The sequence below is a fragment of the Tamandua tetradactyla genome, chromosome 18, assembly GCF_023851605.1.
Source record: "Tamandua tetradactyla isolate mTamTet1 chromosome 18, mTamTet1.pri, whole genome shotgun sequence".
Taxonomy (NCBI): Eukaryota; Metazoa; Chordata; class Mammalia; order Pilosa; family Myrmecophagidae; genus Tamandua; species Tamandua tetradactyla.
This window is the reverse complement of record NC_135344.1, coordinates 51,364,754-51,391,613: the sequence shown is the minus strand read 5'-3', so window position 1 is coordinate 51,391,613 and position 26,860 is coordinate 51,364,754. Positions and strand designations below refer to the sequence as shown.

General features: G+C 36.0%; 1 protein-coding gene across 11 annotated transcripts in view; it reads right to left on the bottom strand.

Moving 5' to 3' along the window:
• The window catches only part of TRAPPC8 (trafficking protein particle complex subunit 8), a 148,979-nt gene that overhangs the window by 6,224 nt on the left and 115,895 nt on the right, over positions 1 to 26,860 (bottom strand). For all 11 annotated transcript variants that reach the window (XM_077135708.1, XM_077135699.1, XM_077135709.1 and 8 more), the window contains one exon: positions 13,172 to 13,273. In XM_077135708.1, coding sequence (XP_076991823.1) covers positions 13,172 to 13,273 — 102 coding nt within the window. The remainder of the gene's footprint in view (positions 1 to 13,171; positions 13,274 to 26,860) is intronic.

The window sequence follows — 26,860 nt, the reverse complement described above, 5'->3', positions numbered from 1 at the left end:
AGCTCTGAAGCTATGAAAGTCAGCATTACCCCATTCTACAACTTTTAAAAAAGCTGAAAAAGTGATCAGACTTCGTCTAGGAATATGAATGAAGCTGATCTAGATAGGACTAAGGTAAATAAGAATACAGGGTAAAGGATGACATGGCCCATATTTTAAAACTTCAACCTCTGTTAGAGATCAAAGAGATGTTTACTTGCTGCAAACTTTATGTTTTTGGTAGCACATTATCTAATTTAACTTACGTGGTCAATTTAATTGAACACTATAATTATATGGAATCTTGAGTAGGGTGTGAGATCATGTTGTTTTATACATGTTAGTGTGATGCCCTGACATATCCTAGAGTAATTTGGGTAGAGAATAAAAAAGTACTTGCAAAGCCCCCTTGGGGTCCTGGGAAGAAAGAAGGAAATATTAAGCTTCAATTCTTGACAGTCTCACAAGCAGTAGGGACAAACAATTCAATAGGCTGAGCCCTCAATCTTGGGTCTTGCCCCTATGAAGCTTCTTCCTGCAAAAGAGAGGCTAAGCCTACTGATAATTATGCCTAAGAGTTACCCTCTGGGAGCCTCTTCTGCTGCTCAGATGTGGCCCCTCTAAGTCAACTTGGCAGATGAACTCACTACCCTCTCCATTATGTGGGACATGACTCCCAGGGGTGTAGATCTCCCTTGCAACATAGAACTTCACTCCTGGGGATGAGCTGGGACCTGGCATCATGGGAATGAGAAAGCCTCCTTGACAAAAAGGGGGAAGAGAGAAATGAGACAAAGTCTCAGTGGCTGAGAGATTTCAAACAGAATTGGGAGGTTATCCAGGAAGTTATTCTTATGCATTATATAGATATCCCTTTCTAGCTTATGGTGTATTGGAATGGCTAGAGGGAAATATCTGAAACTGATGAACTGTGTTCCAATAGCTTTGATTCTTGAAGACAACTGTATAACTATACAGCTTTTACAATGTGACTGTGCGATTGTGAAAACCTTGTGTCTGATGCTTCTTTTATCCAAGGTATGGGTAGATAAATAAAAATAAATAAATAAATAAAAAATAGGGAGAGATAAAGGATAAAAATTGGGTAGACTGAAATATATGGGTCAATGAGAGAGAGAGATAAGGGGTATGAGATATATGAGTTATTTTTTTTCTTTTTAATTTATTTTTCTGGAGTAATGCAAATATTCTAAAAATGATCATGGTAAAGAATACGCAACTATGAGATAATATTGTGAGCCAATGACTATATAATATGGTTGGACTGTATGTGTGTGGATATTTCTCAATAATGACATTTTAAAAAATTAAAAAAATACACACACACACACACACAAAGGCTATGATTAGGCCAAGAATATGTGAAAAGAAGTTCAACCTCACTAGTAATCAGGGAAACACTAATTAAAACAATGAGATAGTATTTAATGCCCTTAAAACTGACAAAAACTGTTAAGATTTATGTTCCAGTTCTGGCAATGGTATAAGAAAATAAGTATTCTACATTTTGATTAAAGTGTGAACTGCTATAGTTCTAGAAATAATCTGGCAGTGTAGCAGTCAAGACAACTTTAATTACAGAAAATTCAACTCAAACTAAAAGGAAAAAGTTTTTCATTTAGCCACAAAACAGAAAGTCCAGATATAGCTGGGTCAACCCTACCCAAGTGATATCTTCAGAACCTAGTCTCTTTCATGTTGTAGTTCTGCCTTCCTTAGAGTTAGACACATTCACAGGAAAGCTGTCTCTGTGAAGACAGCTTATGTTCTGACAGCAGGAACTAGAACAAAGAAAAAGAGCATTCTTCTTCTGAACAGTTCACAAAAATCTTGGATGTACTTCTAATTGACACTAGATGAGTCATGTGTCCATTTCTCGGATAATATATTTCACTGGAGAGTTCTGAGTCAATGTCCAATGTAGAAGCCAGTGGAAGAGCCAATGCCATTTGCATTCCCACAAACTGAGAGGGCAGTGGGACTAATTCATCTAAAGAAAATTGGAGTGCTAGTACCAAAAAAAAGCGGAAATGGATGCTGGACGGCAAAAAAACAACAGATAGGTTTTGAATTCCAAGATGGTGGCTTAGTGAGGTGCGGAATTTAGTTTGTCCTCCAGAGCAGTTAGTAAATAGGCAGAAACAGTACAGAACAACTGCTGGGGCCACATCAGTGACCAGACACACAGTATAAACCAGTTTGAAAAAGCTGGACCAGCTGCAATCCCAATCAGATCTGTAAGTCCCCCAAGTTCTGGCTCCAGCCCCACAGGCATGGCACACTGGTTCCCGGAGGGAAAAGGAAAGAGATTTTACTAGCAGCAGGGGCTTAACTCCACCAAGCTGCAACTGCAAAATTAACAAATTTTGACTACTGAAAATACACCCCAACTCAGATAAACCATGAATAAGAGCTGAAGTTACTAGGAGTTTTTGCCCTGGCAGAAAGGGGGCAGGGCTGATGGGGGGGGAGGGGGATGGAGAGAGAGAGAGAGGTAAGCAAAAAATAATTGAAAAGGGCTGGACCCTAAAAAAATAAAATAAAATAAGGACAGGCACATAGAGCCTTGAGATACCAAGAGCCACATACCAACATAAATTCTTGATAATTAAATTTGAGAAATGGGAGGGGAGGCCTCCTGCTCTGTAAAGGATTTTTTTTCCTGCTTTGTTTCTAATACTTAACAGCTCATTAGATGGAAATGCACAGCTTCTCAGGCTACAACTAACCCAGGCAAGGACGGAATTAAGCTTGTCTGAGAGACAAAGTGGCTGCTCAGGTGAAAGGAACTAATTCCCTGGAGGCTGTGCCTTCCCCAGTAGAGGGGTGGGGTCCAGCTCAGGTGGAATCCCTCTACCAAGGAATTCAGACCCCAGAGACTAGAGAATTGAAGCAATTAAAGCCAGCCTACAACCTCTCCACTGTCTCAACCACACCCCCAGCAGGAAGAGTCTGCTGAAGTTAAAGGCACCACATCACTTTATGATGGTGGGAAACTGCAGGCAGATAAGCACCACATACTGGGCAGGATAGGAAAAGCAGAGTTCAGAGGATTCATAGGAAGTCCAACAACCTAATGACACCTTACCCTCGGGGAAAATTGATTCAGGTGATGTTTCCGCCTGAGAGGATGCCAATCTGATCTGGGAAAATCTGACTAGGATCTATAATATCTAAGTAGACCCTCCTAAAAGAAAAAAAAGGCTCCATATAGGCAAGGCAAGAAACAGAAAAACAAGAAGTGAAAAATTCTGATCCATTAAACAAAACCTATGCTAGCACTCTAGAATAAGCTGAATTGAATGTCAAAAAGAGATAGAGAAAAAAGCCATCCAGCAAGGAAATCCTAGGTAAATGAGTGAAAACCGTCTCCAGAATAAACTAATTAAGGAAACCAAATGCCGAGACACCAGCAAAACTAACGAGTTATACTGCCCTCCCCTCTCTACATGGGACATGACTCCCATAACTCCTTCCTGGCGACATGGAACAGAAATCCTACAATGAGCTGGGACTCAGCACCAAGGGATTGAGAAAACCTTCTAGACCAAAAGGGTGAAGAGAGAAATGAGACAAAATAAAGTGTCAATGGCTGAGAGATTCCAAACAGAGTGGAGAGGTTATCCTGGAGGCTATTCTTATGCATTAAATAGATATCACCTTTTTAGTTAAGGTGTATTGGAGAGGCTGAAGCAGGAATTGCCTGAAAATGTAGAGCTGTGTTTCAGTAGCCATGTTTCTTGAAGATGACTGTATAATGATATAGCTTTCACAACGTGACTGTGTGATTTTGAAAATTTTGTGTCTGATGCTTCTTTCATCTACCTTACGGACAGATGAGTAAAACATATAGATTAAAAATAAATAAATAATAGGGGAAACAAATGTTAAAATTAAAAAAAAATAACAAGTCATACTAGGAAAATCAAAGATATGCTCCGAATAGCTAAAAATATCCTGAGAAAGAAAAATGAAATTGGAGGTCTCACACTACCTGACTTCAAGGCATATTACGAAACTACAGCGGTCAAAACAGCATGGTGCTGGCATAAAGAAAGAATACTGACCACTGGAATTGAACAGAGTGTTCAGATATAGACCCTCTCATCAATGGACAACTGATCTTTGAAAAGGAAGTCAAGCCAACACACCTGGGACAGAGTACTCTCTTCAATAAGTGGTGTTTGGAGAACTGGATATCCATATGCAAAGGAATGAAAGAGGATCCATATCTCACACCTCATACAAAAATGGATCAAAGTCATAAACATTATAGCTAAGACCATAAAACTTTTAGAAGAAAATGTAGGGAAATATCTACAAAACCTGTAATACGAGGTCGTTTCCTAGATCTTGCAATCAAAGCATGAGCACTGAAGAAAGAAATAGATAAATGGGAACTCCTCAAAATTAAACACTTTTGTGCATCAAAGAACTCTGTCAAGAAATTAAAAAGGCAGCCTACATAATGGGAGACAATATTTGGAAACCACATGTCAGATAAGAGTTCAGTATCCAGAACATACGAAGAGATTCTTCAGCTCAACAACAAAAAGACAAACAACCCACTTAAAAAATGAGCAAAAGGTTGTGAGATATCATCTCACAATCACCCGAATGGCCATTATCAAAAAACAAAAAACAAAAAACAGTAAGTGCTGGAGAGGATGTAGAGAAAGAGGTACACTTATCCACTGTTGGTGGGGATGTAAAATGGTACCACCACTATGGAAAGCAGTTTGATGGTTTCTCAGGAAGCTAAGTACAGAATTGCCACATGATCCAGCAATCCCATTGCTAGGTATCTATTCAGAGGACATGAGGGCAATGAAACAAACAGACATTTGCACACCAATGTTTACAGCAGCATTATTTACAATTGCCAAGAGATGAGCCCAAATGTCCATCAACAGACAAGTGTCTCAACAAGCTGTGGTATATACATACAATGGAATATTATGCAGCTGAAAGGCAGAAAAAAGTCATGAACCATGTAACAGCATGGATGGATCTTGAAGACATTATGCTGAGTGAGATTAGCCAGAAACCAAAGGACAAATACTGTATAATCTCACTGGTATGAACTAACATTAATGAGTGAACTTGGAGAATTTCAGTTAAGAGCAGAGGTCATCAGGAGATAGAAACAAGGTAGATATGGCTAATTGGTGCTGAAGGGGTACAGGTTGTGCAACAGGACTGACTGTAAAAATTCAGAAATGGAAAGCACAATACTACCTGATTGTAGCACAATAATGTAAGTACACTGAATGAAGCTGAATGTGAGAATCACAGAGGTAGAAGGGCTGGGGGAATGTATGAAACAAGAAAGAAAAACAGACGATAAAGACTGAGATGGTATAACTGAGGAATGTCTAGAGTGTACCATGATGATGACTAAACGTACAACTTAAAAAACGTGTTTGCATGAGGAAGAACAAAGAAATGTCAGTATTACAGGGTGGTGAAAATAAATGGTCATTCATATTTTGAAACGTTAATTTCTGTTTAGGACTAAAGGGAGAAATGCTTATTTGGTGCAAAATTTATATTTTGACTAGTGCATTTCCTAATTTAACCTGTATGGTTGGTTTAATTAAACACCATAAGGAACTTTAAATAGGGTTTGAGATTTATAGGTTTGTCCAGTGTGATGCCCAATAAATCCCAGAGTGACTTAAACAGTGAATAAAGAAGTATTTGCAAAGTCCCCTTGAGGGAATGGAGAGAAAGGGGGAAATATTCAATTTCTTCATTTAGAGAATTCCTGATATTCTCACAAGCAGTGAGGACAACCAAATCAATAGGCTGAGCCCTTCATCTTGGGGTTTGCCCCTATGAAACTTTTCCCTGTAAAAGATAGTCTAAGCCTACTTAAAATTATGACAAAGCGTCACCCCCGGAAAACCTCTTTTGTTGCTCAGATGTGGTCTCTTTTTTTCTAAGCTGACATGGTAAGCAAACTCACAGCCCTGCCCTCTCTATGTGGGGCATGACTTGCAGGGGTATAAACTGCCCTGCCAACGTGGAACAGAAATCCTAGAATGAGCTGGAACTCAGCATCAAGGGATTGAGAAAACCTTCTCGACCAAAAAAGGGGAAGAGAGAAATTAGACAAAATAAAGTGTCAGTGGCTGAGAGATTTCAAACAGAGACAAGAGGTTATCCTGGAGGTTATTCGTATGCATTATACAGATATCCCCTTTTTAGTTTATGGTGTATTAGAGAGGCTAGAGGGAAGTGCCTGAAACTCTAGAGCTGTGTTCCAGTTGCCATGCTTCTTGAAGATGATTGTATAATATGATATGGCTTTCGCAATGTGACTGTGTGATTGTGAAAATCTTGTTTCTGATGCTCCTTTTATCAAAGGTATGGACAGATGAGTAAAAAAATATGGTTAAAAAATGAACAAATAATAGGGCGAACAAATAAACTGAGTATAGTGAAATACTATGGTCAATGACAGGAAGGGCAAAGGGGTGTGGTAGTATAATATTTTCTTTTTACTCTTTTATTTGCTTTGCTGGAGAGATGTAAATGTTTAAAAAGATGATTGTGGTGATGAGTAAAGACATTATGTGATGATATTGTGAGCCACTGATTGTACACCATGTATAGAATGCACTTTGTTTTTTACAATAAAAATATTAATAAAAAGAACAGATAACCCTCCATAAGTAGTTTTTAAAGTAAAAAATGCACATATCTTTTGTCTAAACAATCTCACTTTTAGGATTCAAGTCTACAAAAAAAAAATTGCACAATTTAGAAAAGATGTGTATGCAGTTGCTTAACTACAGTATTGTTTATGATGACAAATATATGGATAATCTATTATCTATCAAAACAGGAATGGTTTCAACAAATTAGAGAACATTAATACTATGTAATATTGTGCAGCTAGTTAAAGGAATGAGCTAGATAAACAGGTATCCATGACAAACTGTTAAGGGTGAAAAAAAGCTACAGAGAAATACATATATTGAGCTTCATTATCTGTAAAAATGAATAATAAAACCTCTATTTATGCATGTGTTTCTATAAACATAGGAAAATGTAAGAAGAAACATGTCAACCTTTTAACACTGATTTTTTTCTAGGATTGGAGTGGGAAGAGGAAAACTACCTTTTTATTTATATATTTCTGAATAAACTTTATATACATCTGTGCTGTTTGGATTGAAAAAATAGATTTCTGTGTTTTACAGTTTATAGTACTTCAACTATATTAGCTGAAGATTAACAAGCAGAGCTAGGCACACTGTAATATAGCCTTTATCAGGCATACTGTAAACATTTCAATAAACAGTAATCATTATACTCTAAATAAAAGAGAATAATGTCCCATTTCTACTATCATTATTTTTTTTCTTGGCTATTTTTCTCCATTCTCTTCAAAAAACTACACAGCCCATGAGTCAAACCCAGTCTGCCTCCTGTTTTGTAAAGTTTTATTGAAACACAGCTACCTCCATTTGTGACATACTGTCTATGGCTGCTTTCAGACTCCAACAGCAGAGTTGAATAATTGTGACAGAGAGCATCTGGCTCACAAAGCCTAAAATATTTAATATTTGGCCTTTTGCAGAATAAGTTGGTTGATCCCTGATCTATATGACTCCAAATGCAAGTACTCAATTTGTTAGAAATAAAAGAATAACTGTGCTGCTGGTTCTAGTGGTGAGGTTCCAGATTCATTCCACTGACAAGTGAAGTAACATTAACTATATTATGCCTAAGTAACATGCTGATGCTATTGATAAAACAAAAAGTTTATAACCTAGTAAGTGGTAACAGATGAGTATATAATCATAGGGGTTGGCAGTGTCATTTCTAAGAATCTAACCCATAAAATATGCAAAAAAGAAAAACATCTGAAACGAGTACAATGTATAAGTGTATGGAAATTGACCAAAAATAGTGTTCAGTGTGGGAAAGTTTGTGTGATGCTGACCTTTGCATTGAAAAGGCAAAGTACATTATGTTAAATATATTAAGCATTATAAATGCATTTACATACTGTCAAATATCCATGTGCATTTGTGTGTCTGTGACATTTTCTGGGGTAAAATTTTATCTGTTTTAGCAAAATTAGCCTTGTTTTTAGAATTCAGGACAATAATCAAGGAAAAACTTTTGCTAACATATGGAATCAGGAAAAAAGAATGCATGCTACCTTATATTTATGAAGCTTTTAATAAATTTTGAAATCAACAACAACAAAAAATAGTGTTCAGTGATCAGATAAAGTTAAATAATATATTAAATATAAATATTTCCATGCTTATATTTGTATAAGCACAGAACCTTCTGGAAGAACAGATGACAAACTTAACAGTGGATAACTTCAAAAAAGTGGCCCTAAGAGGGTAGGGGAGGCATTATTTGTTTTTCAGTCATATGCCTATTTGGTTATTTGGGGTGGTTTTTTTTTTTTTTTTTTTGGCAATAAGAGTTACCACTTTTATACTATAAGTTAAAACACACAAATAAAGAAAACAAACCAGAACATATAAGAAAGAATAGTTAGATTAAGGAAACCATCTGATATATTACAATAGCTTTACATTGTAAAAGGAGGAGGTATTTGCATTTTACAGAAGAGAAAAATTAAACTCAGAAAGTTAAAAAAAGTTACTCAAGATCTTCTTTAAGGAGTAGAGGTCATATGGAAATACAGTTTTATCTGACTCTGAAGCCCATGCATTTAATTATTGTGCTACACTCCTCTTCCTCCTCCTAACAATGATTTAAAAATATAATTTTTATAAACTGGTATACAGAAGTAGTATACGTATATGCACACCTTGGGTAGGGCAGTTGCCTGCCTTCCAGGAGGCCTCAAAAAGTAACTTTGGAGATTTCACCCTTGTTTCTTGTCTGCATCTTTCACTCAGCATTACCGACTAGGTATTGAATCTCATTTCTCAGAGTTGAGTTTCAGTGACATCCTAACTCACCATAATATGGCTCATGCAGACAAATGTATAAAACCAGGACACTGATGTAATAATTTATAGTGAAAACCCTGTCCAATGTGTAAGTCTTTCTGTTGGAAAACTGTCACATATCAAACCAAAGTACCAAAAAACTGTTTCACAAGAATGGAATCAAACAAGGGGGACTAGTTAGATAACATAAATGTTGAATGATATCAGGTTCCAAAACTCTCCACAAAGGAGAAAAAACTGCCAGATAGACCAAATATTCACCTGGGTGAACAGAGCACACTCATCCCTGGGCAATGTGTTTCCTTTTCTTTTCCTATGATTTCAAAGTTAACCAATTCCCATTCTGATAGTAGACAGTTTATTTCTTTAGTTATGCTTTTATTTTTTCTCAAGTTGAATTTAATTCTCATTTAAGATTGGAAATGCACTGTATATGATATTGTGTCTTTCTGCTCTGATCCACTATGTAGCATTTAAAATTTGAATGAATCCTTTTTTAAAAACAGTTTTGTAAGAGTAATGTATATTCCTGTTTAAAAGAAAATTCGACTACAAAATGTGTAAGATTAAAAAGTTAAAATATCTTAGGCATTCTTTTTATAGATTCTTAAGGAAAATGTTATAAAAATATTCAAAATTTAAGTGGTATGTTAATCTACAATTAACAGTTCTTATATTAAAAATAATAAATGAAATTAGAACACCCACTCAGATTTATAGTTTTCGTTTTCTTTTTGTTGTTAAAATGTTACCAGTTAAAAAACACATCCCAGTAAGTGAGCTAAATACAATGTTACATTTCACTTAACACATACTATATGCAGAATATAAACATAGCTGGAAATTAGAATTATTCTGAATCTGATAAGTATAAATAGGATATAAGTTCTGTGAATAGAATATTTGCTAAAGGAATTAATTTTGTTGCCACGGTGGTAAAATACCTTTTCACAGAGCATTACCTACATCCTTTATAGGGCAAAATTAGAGAATTGCAATGTTGTAACTAGCAACCTGAAAGCCTATGTATATTACCTGTTTGTGTGCAATGAATCAGTATTGTGAACAACTCATGTCTAAAACACTGGTCGTTTCTTAAAGTAGTAGCATCAATTTAGTATAGTACTCCTTATTCATTCATTTAATAATTATCAAGTACTTATGGTCTAGGCACAGTTCCCAGAGCTTGTAGTAAATTACTAAACAAAGTTGATAAATTCAACCCTAATGAATAAGCCAGCCTAGGGAATAGAAGGGAGCAATATGAAACAAATTATAAACCCTTGATTAGCATCATTTCAATATTTTTAGGCAATTTTAAAAATGAAAATTTCCATGAAATAATATAGTTCTACTTGTTCCAGGGAGCCTCGTTTTGAAAATGGAGATATTCTACCTGCTTTTCTGAAAAGAATATTTACGAGGAGCAAAGGAGCATAAAAATCAATTTGTAATCTATAAAGAATCCATAAATTCAACATGTCCCTATCATATGTTTGGGGATATCAGTGTGGGTGCACTCACTGTCTATTATGGCACCACGAGATCTTCCAACTCATCTTGTATTTTCCCTACTCCAGGCCAGAATCAACCATTTCTCTAAGGAGCCTTGGTTCCTTTTATTACAGAATGGTAGATAAGGTTTAAGCTTAAATTTTTGTTGCAAATGAATAAACAAGTACAAAGAACAATATGGGTAAATCTCAAAAGCATGAATACTGAAACCAGACAAAAAGAGTATATACTCCATGATTCCATTTCTATAAACTCAAAAAAGCAGTTTTACTTTTCACTTATATGATGTTATAAGTTAGAGACAAGTATCTAGAGTTTTATTCTGGAGGAGATAGACTTGTAATTGGAAGGGGACAGGAACAGAACTTTGGGGTGCTGGTTATATTCTATTTCTTAATCTGGATTCTAGTTATACTGGAGTTTCAATTCGAGAAAATTCAATGAGCCTTATACTTTTCTGCATTTAGTTTGAAATGTATTATTGTTTAATATATTTCTAATCACCACAGAAAATAAGCTATTTGAGACTCCTAAATTTTTCTGCATAAATTTGTATACACTACCTGTCAGGAGGAAATATGTGAACAAATGGTTGGATACCAAGAGCCTGAATCAAAGTTGTTGAGAAAATACTTTGAAGAGTTTTTCTCTTTCCCAGCTTAAAAGTAACAAGTGCTCTTAAAATGCTGGACAACTTATACAGTAGTTTCACAGTAAGTATGGAATTCCATTTTATGGAAATTTCATGAGAGGAAAGCATAAAATACTTGTTTTACAAGTAGTACGATAGGGTCCTGAAAATTAAGTAATTTGCAAGTTACTGGTCCTTGTAGTAAGTCTTTGGGCTCCAAATCCATTAATTTCTACTAATAAATATCTCAAAAGTTTAATCATATAAAGGGAATATAAAATATTTCAAAAGTGATAGAGAAATAAAATGGGTATGCCATAGGTAGTATATAAAATGGGTATATAATCAGAGTAAATTTTATAGAGATAACTTTCATTTGCTAAATGCTGTCTTGCTATTGTTTGAGATATTCTAATTTTTCAAAACAAGAAAGACTGGCACAGCCATAAGTACTGAAAAATAAAGCTCAGAAATTATATATTAATCAAAGGGAGAAAAATAGTTCTTAAAATAAGCAGTAGATTTGGGGTTAAGTCTGACATCATTAAACCTACTGGAAAATTACCATTATGTAGCCATCAAAGTAAAAATTGATTCAAGCTATACCATCAATGAATAATAAAACTGGTAGACATATGTTTTATGAGAAACCAGACTTTTACATAATATCAAATCATCTCACCACAAATTACTTATGAACTATGAAAGGAAAAACATTAACTTTACTATGGGGAAACCTGGCAGACACTACCTTAAACAAATAATCCATTATCGATAATGGAAAAAATCAACATCAGGTATCTTCTGGTGTTACCTATAGAGAAGGACGAATCATTTCTGTAGTGTTTCTGCCCAAAATGCATAATCTGAATCTAATTATGAGGAAATACAAGATATTATTCTACAAAATAAAAGAAAGACTAAGAAACTGGTTATATTAAAGAAACATAAAAATTAAATAAGATGACTGGTCCTGAACTGAATACTAGAAAGGAAAAAACAGACACTATTTTATGGATATTACTGAGACCGCTGATGAAATCTGAACACGAAACTGCGTATGAGAATATCAATACTAAACTTTCTGAATTTGATAATGATTTTTTTTTATTATATGTGAAAGACTGCTTTTTCTTACAAAATACTGATTAAGTATTTAGGGGGAAAGGGACAGGAGGTCTGCAACCTACAAGAGAGTAATTACTTAATAATTAAGAAAAAGAAATCAATACGTAGTTTAAAAAAACAAAGATTAAATAGCAAATATGGCAAAATATTAACCACTGGTGAACTTGAGTGAGGAATAAGGGAATTCCTTATACTATCTGTGCAACTTTCTTTACAAGTTTGAAAATTATTTCAAAATAAAAAGTTGTCAAAAATAATGGTAGGAGGGTACATGGGTGGTTCAGTGGTAGAATACTCGCCTTCCATGAAGGAGACCCCGATTCAATTCCCAGACCATGTACCAAAATAAAAAAAAGGGGGGGGGGGGGGGAGGTGGAGCTTTTAAATTAAGATCTATTATCTAAAACACAATACAAGGTTACTGAATTGCTGGACTAAATCTAGTTAAATTTTATTCAAATATACTATGAGAAGTTTTGGTATGAATAAATAGCATTTTAGGAAAAATAAGATAGTATATTAGATACTATTACCAGCTGCTGCACAACCCCAGAGGCCACAATTCACATTTTACTAGATGTCCCATGCATTCTGCAATTGTGTGACTTATTAAGACAAATAAGAAAATACAGAGAATTTGGTTCCTTTCCTTTTAAATCAATTATTTTTATAGCTATAAATTCTAGATTCAACGCAGACTATATCTTAGGAAACACCAAGATCATGAGCATATCTTAATACTCAAATAAAGGTGCTAGTACATACTTAATCAATTTACATTCACTCCTAATTTTATAATTTTAATCAGTCTTCTGCCAGCAAAACCCCCTCAGAAAATCCCAAAACAAAAGCTTACACAAACTAGACTCTTCCAAAACCAGAAAAACCAATCAAAGAAAAAAGATGACACCTCACTGGAAAGTCCCAAAGCAAATTACGCTGTTACCTGTTTCTGAGGATATGAAAATGCTTCTTTTCCAATAGTGTTAAGAATAACATGATGCTGACCTTCCAAAATAAGCTGCTTACTGTCTTCCACAACATATGCCTATAAGAGACAAAACACAAAAATGTTAGCTTACTAGACATAAATGTATGTATTTATGTATGTATGTTTCAAATGTAACCAACCCAATACTTGACGGAAGGCAAAAACATTATGGCTAGTACCTATGAATTTTCAATACTTATAACTGTGCCAGCCTTATTCATCCATTTCAAAAGTATCTGTCTTGCCTCACCATAACACAAGTGGCCTGTATGTTTGAGAGAGGTAGGTCTTAAATTTTTTTCAACCTTCTCTAGAGTTCTTAAGAAACTAGTTCAAAAGAAATGATGTGCCGTAAGCTCTGTTCTTTAATGGAGTGTCCACAAAAGCCAAAAAGCTCTTATTCTTAGATTCTTGCTCCTGAAATGCCCCGGGTTTATCATAGTGTAAAGCAAAATAGTAAGTACAGTGATAAATCCTATAGGTAGAAATGTCTGATCATTGGAGACCTGAAATATAAATTCACATGCTTTAAAAAAGGCTGTTTTCTACCATTATAGGAAGTTGATTTCATCTATATTAGAACACTGAACACATAACTCTTCTCTTACACTGACTGCTCTGTCATGAGAAAAATATAACCTGTGAATAGCTTTGAAATACTGTTACTGTCACATTATGGAAATACAAAAGCTTAACATTTTAAAACAATCCTTATTCTTGCCTAAGATAGGTAAGGAGTTACATTATGCCCTTTACTTTTCCACAAAAAATGTTGTTCAAGCTCTTAGTTTTCTCCTGAATCATATTTTATCCAAGAGTCTATGTTTCCTGTGCATCTCACTCAACAATTTAAATGGCTTTTCAAGTTTTAACCATATGGGTCATTTATGCATTAACTAGAATTCTCACTAAAGGAAATCCATCAATAGCCCTCTCAACTGAGTAATCAATAAACTTATATCAGTCACTACCAAACTTAACATTCCATTCTTTTATCTATTCAAACTATTAAATAGGACCATCACAGTTTTAGAACCTTACCTTCTTCATGTGATTAACAACACTAATAATGGGCTTTTGTCCAGGACCAGTTTTTCAAAGGTAAACCTTTCTCCTCCAATCAAGATTACTGTGGACTTAACAATGAGTATAGAACAGCATGAACTACTCAAAATTCTGTTTCAGAAAATTTAAAAACTATTGTATGACAGGAACCTGTGGAGTGGTGGCTGGTTTACACCTGGAATAATCTTATAGAGCCTGAAAACATTAGTTTCTTGATTCTAAGCTTTAAGAGCATTACTGATTTCAAGCTAATAATGTATAACTGATATATAACATTAAACACCTATACTCAATGAAAGTATCAACTTCCTTAAGCAATACACTGCATCTACAAAAGGCATTTCATTTTAAATTGATGCAAAGCCAACTTGGTTTTTTAAAAGTTTATATAAAACACGCAGTTTACTAAAAGGAACACTTTAGAAAACCTGAATGAATTTTTAAAACATATAAGGACATCACACTAGGCCAGCTCTTGTATCAGCCAACATGAAATAAAAAATCAAAACCTTACTGGGGAGCTTTGTGGGAAAATGGCAGACTAGGAAGTTCTAGGAATCACTCCCTCTACCAACACAACTACTAAACTGGCAGGAATTGTCTGAATCAACTATTTTGAAATCCTGGAGTCTGATGGATTAGTGTGCAGCACTCAGGAAAAAGCAGAAAGAAAAGGCTGGAAAACTGCAATCAATATAGATGAATTTCACCCTCCTTGCAGGGGCTATCATCCTCCAACCACATGGAGGGCAGCAATCATGACTGCAGCCTAGGCACCTGGTATAGCTTTCTGGTGCCAGGGTGGACTAAAAGACCTAGTCCTCCAAAATCTGGGAGAGCACTGTCTGTTTGCTGATCACTACTTTTGGTCAGATACTTTAGATTGCTAGGGGATTGGCTCTGTGGATAGCCATGGTTCCAACTCCCTTCAGGCAAAAAAGTCAGGAGCTAGGCACACACACACTTACACACATCATTTCCTCTTCATTCCCTGTTTGGGAGCAAAAATAGTTTGGAAAAATCACACATCAATGACTCCAGCCAAGAATAACAACAACCACCACCCTAGAAATCCCAGAGGAGTATGAGAACGAGATTTCCAGAGTTATAACAATGCAATATTCAGATTGTCCGCTTCTCAACAAAAAATTACAAAACACACAAAGAAACAGGAAAGTACGGCTCATTCACAGAAAAAAGAATTTGCTGGAAACCAGCTTTTAAACTAGAACTATTATTAAAACACTTGAAATCAACTGTCTTAAACATGTTCAATGAGCTAATGGAATCCATATACAAAGAACTAAACTTAGGGAAATGCCTGAAAGAAAATAAAGATACAGAAATTTTTTAAAAATACAAAGAATAAATAATTCGATAATTATAATAAAATAAATGGAAATGAAAAGAATCTTTAGATGGATCCAACCGCAAATCTGAACAGGCAGAAGGAACGATCAGTGTACTTAAAGACAAGATAACTGAAATTATCAAGTTTGGGTAGCAGAAAAAAAAATGAGAAAAAATGAACAGAGACTGAGGGACCTGTGGGATACCAAAGAATATCAACATATGCTTCACTGGTTATGCAGAATGATGGAAGAGAAAGAGACAGAGAGACAGAGAGACAGGCAGAAAAAGTTTTGGGAGAAACAACGGCAGAAAACTTCCAAATGTGATTAAAGACATGAGAACATACATCCAGGGAGGTCAACAAACTCTAAGCAGGACAGACTCTAAAAGACCTACACCAAGATACATTACAGTAAAAGTGTTAAAATCAAAGGACAAAGAGAGGATTTTGAAAGTAGCAAGAGAGAAGCAACATGTCACACAAAGGGATCTCCAATAAAACTAACAGTGGCTTTCTTACCAGAAATTATGGAGGCCAGAAGACATTTAAGAGATGGTGAGGAGTTAGTTAATGAGGTTGATCTTAAATGTAAGGGTATGGATAGAAAGGAAGGTAGTTCTTAGTGGGTTTATAAGTAATATTGCCATACTGAAAGTGAACAAGATTGAAAGGTGTTGTATATTCCATGAATTCCACCAATTAACACTGCAAATATAAGTAAGTTCTTACATGAAGTACTTCAAAGGCATGAATCTTGCACAAAGTATCAATAATAGAGGGCTATAGGGGGAACACTCCTATTGCATGCTATAGTCTATATTTACCAGGGAAGGGGCTTCTGGGAGGATGGTGGACCACAGTGGAGTGGATTCATTCCTGTTCTGTGAAACTAGATAGAAAACGGGGAGAAAATCTCCAGGACTGCAGGTCCCAGGGTGTGAGTCATCTGGAAAGGTCTTTAGGCAGTTTTGGGGGGGGAGGGGAGGATCAGGGGAAAGTGAGTGGGTTGGGTGACTGGGATCCCCACTGGGTGGGCTATGGTGTACCAGGAAGTATGATAGGAGGAAACTGATCCTCCTCAGCTCCAGCCTGCAAAGCTTCCGGGTGAGGAAACCTCCCCACACGGTCGCGGCGGGCAGTGATTGCAGAGAGTCTGGATCTGCAATCATCGATTGCCCACTACAGGGCAAGGCTCGGGGTGGGGGAGTAATCACCTGGTCGGGTGCAAGAATAGCCAGCCCACAGTCCCGTGTCTGACAGATCTACCAGCGCTGCTGATCAGCTGACCCCCCACACAATGGTCAGCAAACCCAGTCGCCCAGTAGAGAACCGCTAGCCAGCTACCCTCAGGGGAAGCAACCCCCATGGTGGAGCAGCCTCCCTGGCAGAGCACACCCCTTGAGAGCACATGGACCTCAAGGCATTCAGGCCAGGAGGGGCAGGGCTAAGGAAGGAGACTCGTGCCCGCCATCTGCTGGCCAGACGCAGTAAGTGCAGGTCAGCTGCACAAGATAGGGAGGGGAGAGCCAGAGGAAGGAGGAGAATCACATTTGCCACTTGCTGGGGGAAAAAGGTTTCTCCATCTGCCTAGGTCTTTATTTCTATTTTTATTTTTTTATTTCTTTTTTTTTCTTCTTAATATTCTTTTTTATTTTCCATCTTTTAAAACACATTCTTTTGATACATTTTTATTAGTAATGTAATTGTCCTTTTCATTATTTTAAAAAAACTTTATGGATATTTTATATTATATTGTATTCATTTTCTATTTTATTTCACATTGTATTACTTTTTTATATTAAGAAATCACAGTGGTTTTGTTCTATTTCATTTTTATACATTTCCCAGATGTTATGGTATTTAACAGATAAAATATGACATATATATACTTGTTCAACCTTTCCTTTAAAATTGAGTACATATACTTTAAGTATTAGAGCAAAGCAGTGCAACTGACAATTTGGCTGTTTCTATAATCTGTAGCCTTTTTGGAATAACTAAAACCATGTCTAACAACACAATTTCATTTATTTTTATTATTACTATTATTGTTTTATTTATTTATTTATTTATTTTCTCTCTTAAATTTTCCCTCCTTCTGTGGGCACCAGCCTGACTTCACTCCCAATGTGTCCTGGGCTGTCTCCTTTTGATTCTGGTGTCTACTACTATCACAGTGTATTTTGCTGTGTTTCATATTTTTATTATATTATTACTTTGCTTTATTATTATTACTTTTTTGGGGGGGGGTGCAGAGGGTAGAAGTTTAGGTTGAGTCTCCTGCAGGCTAGTCAGCCATTCTGCCACCAGAGTACCCATGCACCCTCGCCTACCTTGTAATAGACCCTTAAGTTGAACATGAGATCCGGACCCCGATTTGGCAAAGAATAACCAGCAAAGTGTAAAAGGAAACATTCAGCAAAAACTAAGTAAATATAAAACTTTAGAATAGTGAAAGAAAGGAACTAGCATAATAACCATATCAAGATAAACAAATGCCCAGGACACAACAGAAAATCACAAAGCACAAGAAGATACAAGCAGAAATGGCCCAGCCAAATGACCAAATCAAAATTCCATAGGGGACACAGAATATGGAACAACTACTCAAGTATATTTGTAAAGAAATAAAGGATATCAGGAAGACACTAGAAGAGCATAAAGAATAATTCGGGAGGCTAAACAGAAAAATAGCAGATCTCACAGAAATGAAAGACACAGTAGTTCAAATAAAAAATATACTGGAGACACATGAAAGCAGATTCAAAGAAGCAGACGGAAGAATAATCATGCTAGAAGAGACAACAATAGAACTAGAGCATACAAAAGAACAAATGGCAAGAAAGATGGAAAAAATGCAACTGAATTTTAGGGAAATGATGAACAACAGGAGGTATAAAAATGTAAGAATTATTGGTGTCGCAGAAGGAGAAGAGAAAGGCAAAGGGTTGGGAAAGTTAGTTGAAGATACAATTGGAGAAAACGTCCCAACCCTTATAAAAGATATGAATATACACATCAAGGAGGCCCAGCGATCTCTAAATAGAATAAGTTTGAATAAGCCCATCTCAAGACACATACTAATAAGACTGCCAGGTGTTAGAGAAACAGAAAGTTCTGAAAGCAGCACAAGAAAAGCAATCTACTATACACAAGGGAAAATATATTAAGACTGACTTCAGACTGCTCAACAGGCAACATGGAAGCAAGAAGGCAGTGGTATGATATTTGTAAGATCTTAAATGAGAAAGGCTTTCAACCAAGAATTCTTCATCTAGCCAATTTATCCTTCAAAACTGAGGGAGAAATTAAAATTCTCAAAGATAAAGAAAGATTGAGAGACCTAATCAGTAAGAGACCAGCCCTACAAGAAATACTATAGGGAGCCCTGTCAGCTGATTACAAAGACAGGAGAGAGGGTGCACGAGTAGTTCAGTGGCTAGAATGCCCGACTTTCATGCGGGAGACCTGGTTTCGATTCCTGGACCACACACACACACACACACACACACACACACAAAGACAGGAGAGGGAGGTCTGGAGGAGGCAAAATTGAAATATGAGTAAAGTAATTAAAAGGAAAAGAGAGAGAGAAGGAAACTAGTATACAGATCTGACAAATAACAACTAAAGGACAAGATTGCAGGCTCAAGAACTGCTCTTACAGTAATTACTTTGAATGTTAATGGACTAATCTCACCAATTAAAAGATACAGACTGATAGAATGGATCAACATACATAACCCATCTATATTGTTTACAAGAGACACATCTTAGACTCAAGGACACAGATTGAAAGTGAAAGGATGGAAAAAGATCTTCTACATTAGCTTTAACCAAAAGAAAGCAGGGGTATCTATACTAATATCAGGAAAAATAGACTTTAAATGAAAAGATATCATAAGAGATAAAGAAGTACATTACATATATTTACCAGGGAGATATCAACAGTATCACAGGAATACAAGGGGTAAATAGTTGGAAGGGAAGGACAAGAGTTAAGGGGAGATTTGGACTTTCAATTTGGTGAGGGTGTGTTTTATCAGTTATTTTTCTCTTGGAAACAATGAAAATTGTCTTAAATTGAAAGTTTTTTTTTTTTAACTTTTGATCATTCTGTTTTACATACATAATCAGTAATTCACATTATCATCACATAATTGCATATTCATTATCATGATCATTTCTTGGAACATAAAATTGAGAGTTTTGATGATTGTACAACCATGTGAGGATAATCTGAGATATGGATAATATATTTTGGACATTGCCCATGATGCCCAACGGATGGAGGTGGCTGAAGGATACTTTGATGTATACATATGATGGAATACTGAGCAGCTACAGGAAGTAATAAAGTACAGAGGCATGCAATGATATAAATGAAACTTGGAAACATTATGTGGTGTGAAATGAGCCAGAAAAAAAAAAAGAACAAATGTTATATGGCCTCTTTTAGAAAATACTTATAAGCTCGTCACATTGAGCCCAGAGCTGTAAATATTATTTCTAAATTTTGACGTGCTGTGCTATATATGTATAACTTGGAACCCCCCGGAAACTTTAGTTACCTATGACACCTAAAACTCAGAGTTAGAAGTCTACAGCTCTGAAAATGAACATTGCTACATACAGCAACTGTTAAAGAAACTGAAAAAGATCAGCCTTCAATTTGAGATAAGAACAATGCCGATCTGGTCAGGACTAAGGTAAATCAGAATACAGGGTAAAGGATGACGGTGTCTGTATTTCAGAACTTCACCTACTGTATGAGACCAAAGGAAGAAAACTCTATTTTGTCCGAGATCTAAATTTTCTGTAGCATGTAATCTAACTCGGCCTATCTAGATAGCTCATTTAAACAATCCAAACACATGGAGCCCAAAATGGGAATAAGGGGTTCTAATTCTGTATAGCTTAATACCTGGATACATCCCAGAGTATGTTGGGCAGATATTAAAAAGTACTGGCAAAGTCCCTTTAGGAACTGAAGAAAAAATATGAAACTATTAAACTTTAGCACCAGGGAAACCCTGGACACTGTATCAAACATTAGGGACTTCCAAATCAAAAGGCCAAGCCCTTCATCTTGAGGCTTGCTCTTATGAAGCTTATTTCTGTAGTAGAGAAGCTAAGCATACCTATAGTTATGCCTAGGAGTTACTTCCAAAAACCGCTTTTGTTGCTCAGATTAGCCCCCCCACACCCCTCGCTCTCTCTTTCTCTCTCTCTCTCTCGGCCCAACCCTGCAAGGAAAATCATTATTTTCCTCCCTATGTGGGATATGATATCCAGGGGTGAAGGTCACCCTGGCAATGTTGGACATGACTTCCAGGGATGAGCCTGGCCCTGACACTGTGGGATCAACAGTGCATTTCTGACCAAAAGGGGAAAAGAAATGTAATAAAATAAGGTATCAGTGGCTAAGAAAGTTCAAATAGAGTCAAGAGGCTATTCTGGAGGCTACTCTTAAAAAAGCTTCAGCTAGATAATGCTAATTGCCACAGTTTGCCAAACCCCAACCAACAACATTCCTGTTAATCCTAAAGAACACCTATGGCTCTATTTGAGATTCTACAAAAGTTTCATGGACAAACATTAATTTCCAGAAACCTACAACCTCCAATGGTTCCTAGGCCAGATAAGTCCTGAAACCCAGAGGGGCCAGCCTCTCTAAAAACATCAACTAGTTCCATCCCCCTATCCATTTTATTAACACCTATTTCCAATGTGAAAAAGTTAGAATGGGCATAACACAAATACCCCTAAAGATTGAAAAAAGGATCTAAGGAGAAGGAGGAGTTATAACAGAGAAAATAGGATTTAACAAATGAATGAGTGCTGAATCATTATATTGATATATTTTATTTTAGTCTCTGTAGTCTTGGAGCAGTTGGAAGGAAAAACCTGAAATTGTGGAACTGTAATCCATATCAAACTTTGAAATTTAAACTATAACTACTTGCTACAATATGCTTTTAAATTGACTGGTTTTTCGTATATGTTATATTCCACAATAAAAAATGTTTTTTTAAAAATATGCATCCAAAGGAAAGTTAATAGAACTAATAAACAAATTCAGTAAAGTTGCAGGATAAAAGTAAAAAATGCCAAAGTCAGCAGGGTTTCTAATCACCAGTAACGAACAATCTGAAAATAAAATCAAGAAATTAGTTCCATTTACAACAGTATAAAAAAGAATAAAATACTCAGGTATATACTTAACCAAGGAAGTGAATGACCAGTACACTGAAACTATAAAACACTTCTGAAAGAAATTAAAGAAAACTAAATAAATGAAAGACATCTGCATTTATCCAGCTACAGTGAATATTAGAAGTGAGGTACTGGCATAAAAATAGATATATAAATCAATGAAACAGAACTGAGAACCCAGAGATAAATCCACACAACTATGGCCAGTTGATTTTTTTCAAACTTGCCATGTCCATTCAAGAGGAAAAAATAGTTTCTTCAGTAAGTGGTACTGGGACAACTGTAAATCTGCATACAAAAAAGTGAAACTGTATCCCTACCTCTCACCATACACAGAAAACTAATTCAAAATGGATCACAAACCTAGCTCTTAAAAGAAAAGAAAGAGAAATTTCTTCAGGACATTGTAGTAGCAATGGATTTTTAGATTTCATACCAAAAGTACAAATAATAAAAGAAAAAGACATAAAATGGACTCCCTCAAAAAAAGAGATAAAAGGGACTTCATCGAAACTGTAAATTTTGTGCATCAAACAACATTATCAAGAAAGTGAAAAGATAACTTAAAGATTGGGAGAAAATACTTGTAAACCATATAATTGATAAAGATAATGTCCAGAACATATACAGAACTCCTACAACTGAACAGTAAAAGCAAACTCAATTTAAAAATGAGTGAAGGGTGTAAGGGTAGTTCAGTGGTACAATTCTTGCCTGACATGCAGGAGACCCAGGTTCAATAACTGGTCCATGCACTTCCCCAACAAAGAAACCAACAAAACCAAACAATTCAACAAATGGTGCTGCAATAACAGGATACTCACATGGAAAAAGAATGGAATGTGACTCCACCATACAGCATACAAATAAAATTAAAATAATAATAATAATAATTTTTTTAAATGAGTGACACATCTGAGTAGACATTTCTCCAAAGAAGATATTCAAAAGGCCAATAAGCACATGAAAAAATGCTCAATGTGATTAGCCAATTAGAGAAATGCAAATTAAAACCACAAAGAGAAACTATTTTCTGGATACATCCCAGAATATATTAAGCAGATAAAAAAATATTGGTAAAGTCCCTCATGTGATGGGAGAAAAAATATGGAACTAATTAAACTTTACCACAAGGGAAACCACTGATACTGTGTCAAATATTAGGGACGCCCAAATCAATAGGCCAAGCCTTCTATCTTGTGAAGCTTACATAGGTAGCACAGAAGCTTTGCCTACCTATAGGTACGCCTAAGATTTACTTCAGGAGGACTCTTCTCGTTGCTCGGATGTGGTCTCGCTCTCTCTAAGCACAACCCTGCAAGTGAAATCCTTGCCCTCCCCATTATGGGGGACATGACATTTCCACGTAGATGGTCAAAGTCTCCCTGGCAGCATGGGAGATGACTACCAGAGATAAGTCTGGCCCAGGCACCATGGGATCAACAACTCCATCCTGACCAAAAGGGGGAAAAGAAGTGTAACAAATAAGTTATCAGTGGCAGAGAGAGTTCAAATAAAGTCAAGAGGCTACTCTGGAGGGTGCTCTTAAGCAAGTTTCAGTTAGACATTGCTACCTATGATAACTTGCCAAGCCCCATTCAAAACCATTCCAGCCAATCCTAAAGAACATCTAGGGCAATATATAAGATTCTACAAAGGTTCCATGCACCAGAGTAACTTTTCAAAACCTACAACTGTCTGGCAGAATGGATTTAAAAACAGGACCCATCTATGTTCTGTCTCTACTCAAAGGACACGAAGCCAAGGACACAAATGGACATTTACACACCAATGTTTATAGCAGCATTATTAACAATTACCAAGAGATGGAAACAGCCAAAATGTCCATCAACAGAGAGTTGACTAAACAAACTGTGACATTTACATAAGATGGATTATTATGCAGCTGTAAGACAGAATAAAGTTACGAAGTATGTAACAACATGAATGGACCTTAAGGACATTATGCTGAGTGTGATTAGCCAGAAACAAAAGGACAAATACTATATGGGCTCACTGATATGAACTGGCATTAGTGAATAAACTTGGAATATATACTTGGTAACAGAGACCATCAGGAGATAGAAATAGGGTGAGATATTGGGTAATTGGAGTTGAATGGATACAGATTGTGCAACATGACTGAATATAAAAACTCAGAAATGGACAGCACAATACTACCTAACTGTAATGTAATTATGTTAAAACACTGAATGACGCTGCATGTGAGAATGATAGAGGGAGGAGGGCTGGGGACATAAAGGAAATCAGAAAGAAAGATGTATGTTAAAGATCGAGATGGTATAATCTAGGAATGCCTAGAGTGTATAATAATAGTGAAATGTACAATGTACAAATTTTAAAAATGTTTTGGCATGAGGAAGAACAAAGGAATGTCATTATTGCAGGGTGCTGAAATAGATGATAATTAATACTTTAAAATGTCACCTTATGTGTGAGACTAAAGCAAAAAATGATTATTTGTTACAAAATTTATATTTTGACTAGAGCATTTCCTAATATAACTCATGTAGATAGCTTGATTGAATGTCATAAGTACTTGGAATCTCAGGTAGCACATGAGATTTTGTTGGTTTGTCCAGGGTGATCCCCTGATGAATCCCAGAATGCTTTGATCAGTGACTGGAAAAGTATTTGCAAGCCCCCTTCGGGGAATGGTGAGAGTGGGGAGAAATTCAACTTCCCCAAGTTGAATTCTTGATATTCTCACAAGCAGTGTGGACAACCAAAGCTATAGGCTGAGCCCCCAGTCTTGGGGTTTGTTCATATGAAACTTAACCCCACAAAGGATAGGTCAAGTCTACTTAAAATTTAGGCCTAAGAGTCACCCCCAAGAGAGCCTCTTTTGTTGCTCAGATGTGGCCTCTCTCTCCTGCCAACATGACAAGCAGTCATGTCCCCCTTCTCTGCGTGGGACATGACTCCCAGGGGTGTGGACCTTCCTGGCCACGTGGGACAGAGATCCTGGAATGAGCTGAGACTCAGCATCAAGGGACTGAGAAAACCCTAGAATGAGCTGAGAATTAACATCAAGGGATTGAGAGAACCTTCTCGACCAAAGGGGGAAGAGTGAAATGAGACTAAGTGTCAATGGCTGAGAGATTCCAAACAGAGTTGAGAGGTTATCCTGGAGAATAAGGTTATTCTTATGCATTAAGTAGATATCACCTTGTTGTTCAAGATGTAGTGAGAGGCTGGAGGGAACTGCCTGAAAATGTAGAGCTGTGTTCCAGTAACCATGTTTCTTGATGATGACTGAACAATGATATAGCTTTCACAATGAGACTCTGTGAATGTGAAAACCTTCTTTCTGATGCTCCTTTTAGCTACTATATCAACAGAATAGTAGAACATATCGAATAAAAATAAATAATAGGGGGAACAAATGTTAAAATGAATTTAGTTTGAAATGTTAGTGGTAAATGAAAGCGAGAGGTAAGGGGTATGGTATGTATAATCTTTTTTTTTTTCTGTTATCGTTTTATTTCTTTTTCTGTTGTCGTTTTATTTCTTTTTCTAAATCAATGCAAATGTTCTAAGAAATGATGAATATGCAACTATGTGATGATATTAAGAATTACTGATTGTATATGTAGAATGGAATGATATCTTAATGTTTTGTTAATTTTTTTTAATTAATAAAAAAAGTTAAAAAAAAAAAATCCTACAACCTCCAGGTGGGTTCCTGGACCAGTTAAGTCCTGAAACGTAGAGGGGCCAGCTTCTCCAGAACATCAGCTGGTTCCATCTCCCTACCCCATATTACTGACAGCCCTTCCAACCTGAAAAAGTCAAAATGGGCATAGTCCAAGCACCCCTAAAACATGAGAGAAAGATAAAAACTGATGGTGGAGTTATATAGCGAAGGTAGGGGTTAACAAACGAGTATGACTACTGAATCATTATCTTGATATTTCTTTTAGCCACAAGTATCTTAGAGCAGCTAGATGTAAAAACCTAAAATTATGGAATTGTAACCCATACAAAACTCTTAAATCTGTTCTACAACTAATTGTTGGGCTGTACTTTGAAATTTATTGCTTTTTGTACATATGCTATTTTTCACAAAAAAGAAAAAAAGTCTACTGTGATGATGAAAAAACATATATCTCTTCTGGCTTCCAATGTTCTGCAGCAGCTAGAAGGAAAAATCTGAGATGATGGAATGGTACCCCATGACAAACTCTGGGATCTATCCTATAAGCACCTTTTGAAGAATGCTTTGAAAATTACTGCTTTTTTCTTTCTTGGCACTTATATATGTTATATTATACAATTTAAAAAGTTAAAAAAAAAAAGAAGAAAAAGATACCACTTCACACCCACTAGGATGGCCATTATTTTTTTTAAATATTGGAAATAATGTGTTGGCAAGGATGCGAAAAAACAGGATGATTTGTACATTGTTGGCAGCAACATAAAACAGTGCAGCCACTGTGGAAAACAGTCTTATGGTCTCTCAGAAAAGTAAACACAGAATTACCATATGACCCAACAATTCCATGCCTGGATATATATCCAAAAGAATTCAAAGGAGGGATTCAGTCAGGTATTTGTACAATAATGTTCATTGTAGCATTATTCACAATAGCCAAAAGGTAGAAGCAATACAAGTATCCATTAAGAGATGAATGAACAAACAAAATGTGGTGTAATGTATTTGTCATAAAAAGAAATGAAGTGCTGGTATATGCTACAACATGAACCTTGACAAAATCATGTTGAATGAAATAAGCCAGACAAAATTGACAAATGGTTTATGATTCTCTTATACAAAATACTTAGAATAAGTAAATTCATAGAGACAGAAAGCTAAATAGCAGTAACCAGAGTGTGGGGGAGAGGGGAATGGGGAATCATTGCTAAATGAGTATGAGTTTTGTTTGGGATGATGAAAACAGTCTAGAAATACACTGGTGAGAGTTACAGAGTATGGCCAATGTATTTAATGCTGAATAACTGTCCAATTAAAATGATCTTTATGTTAT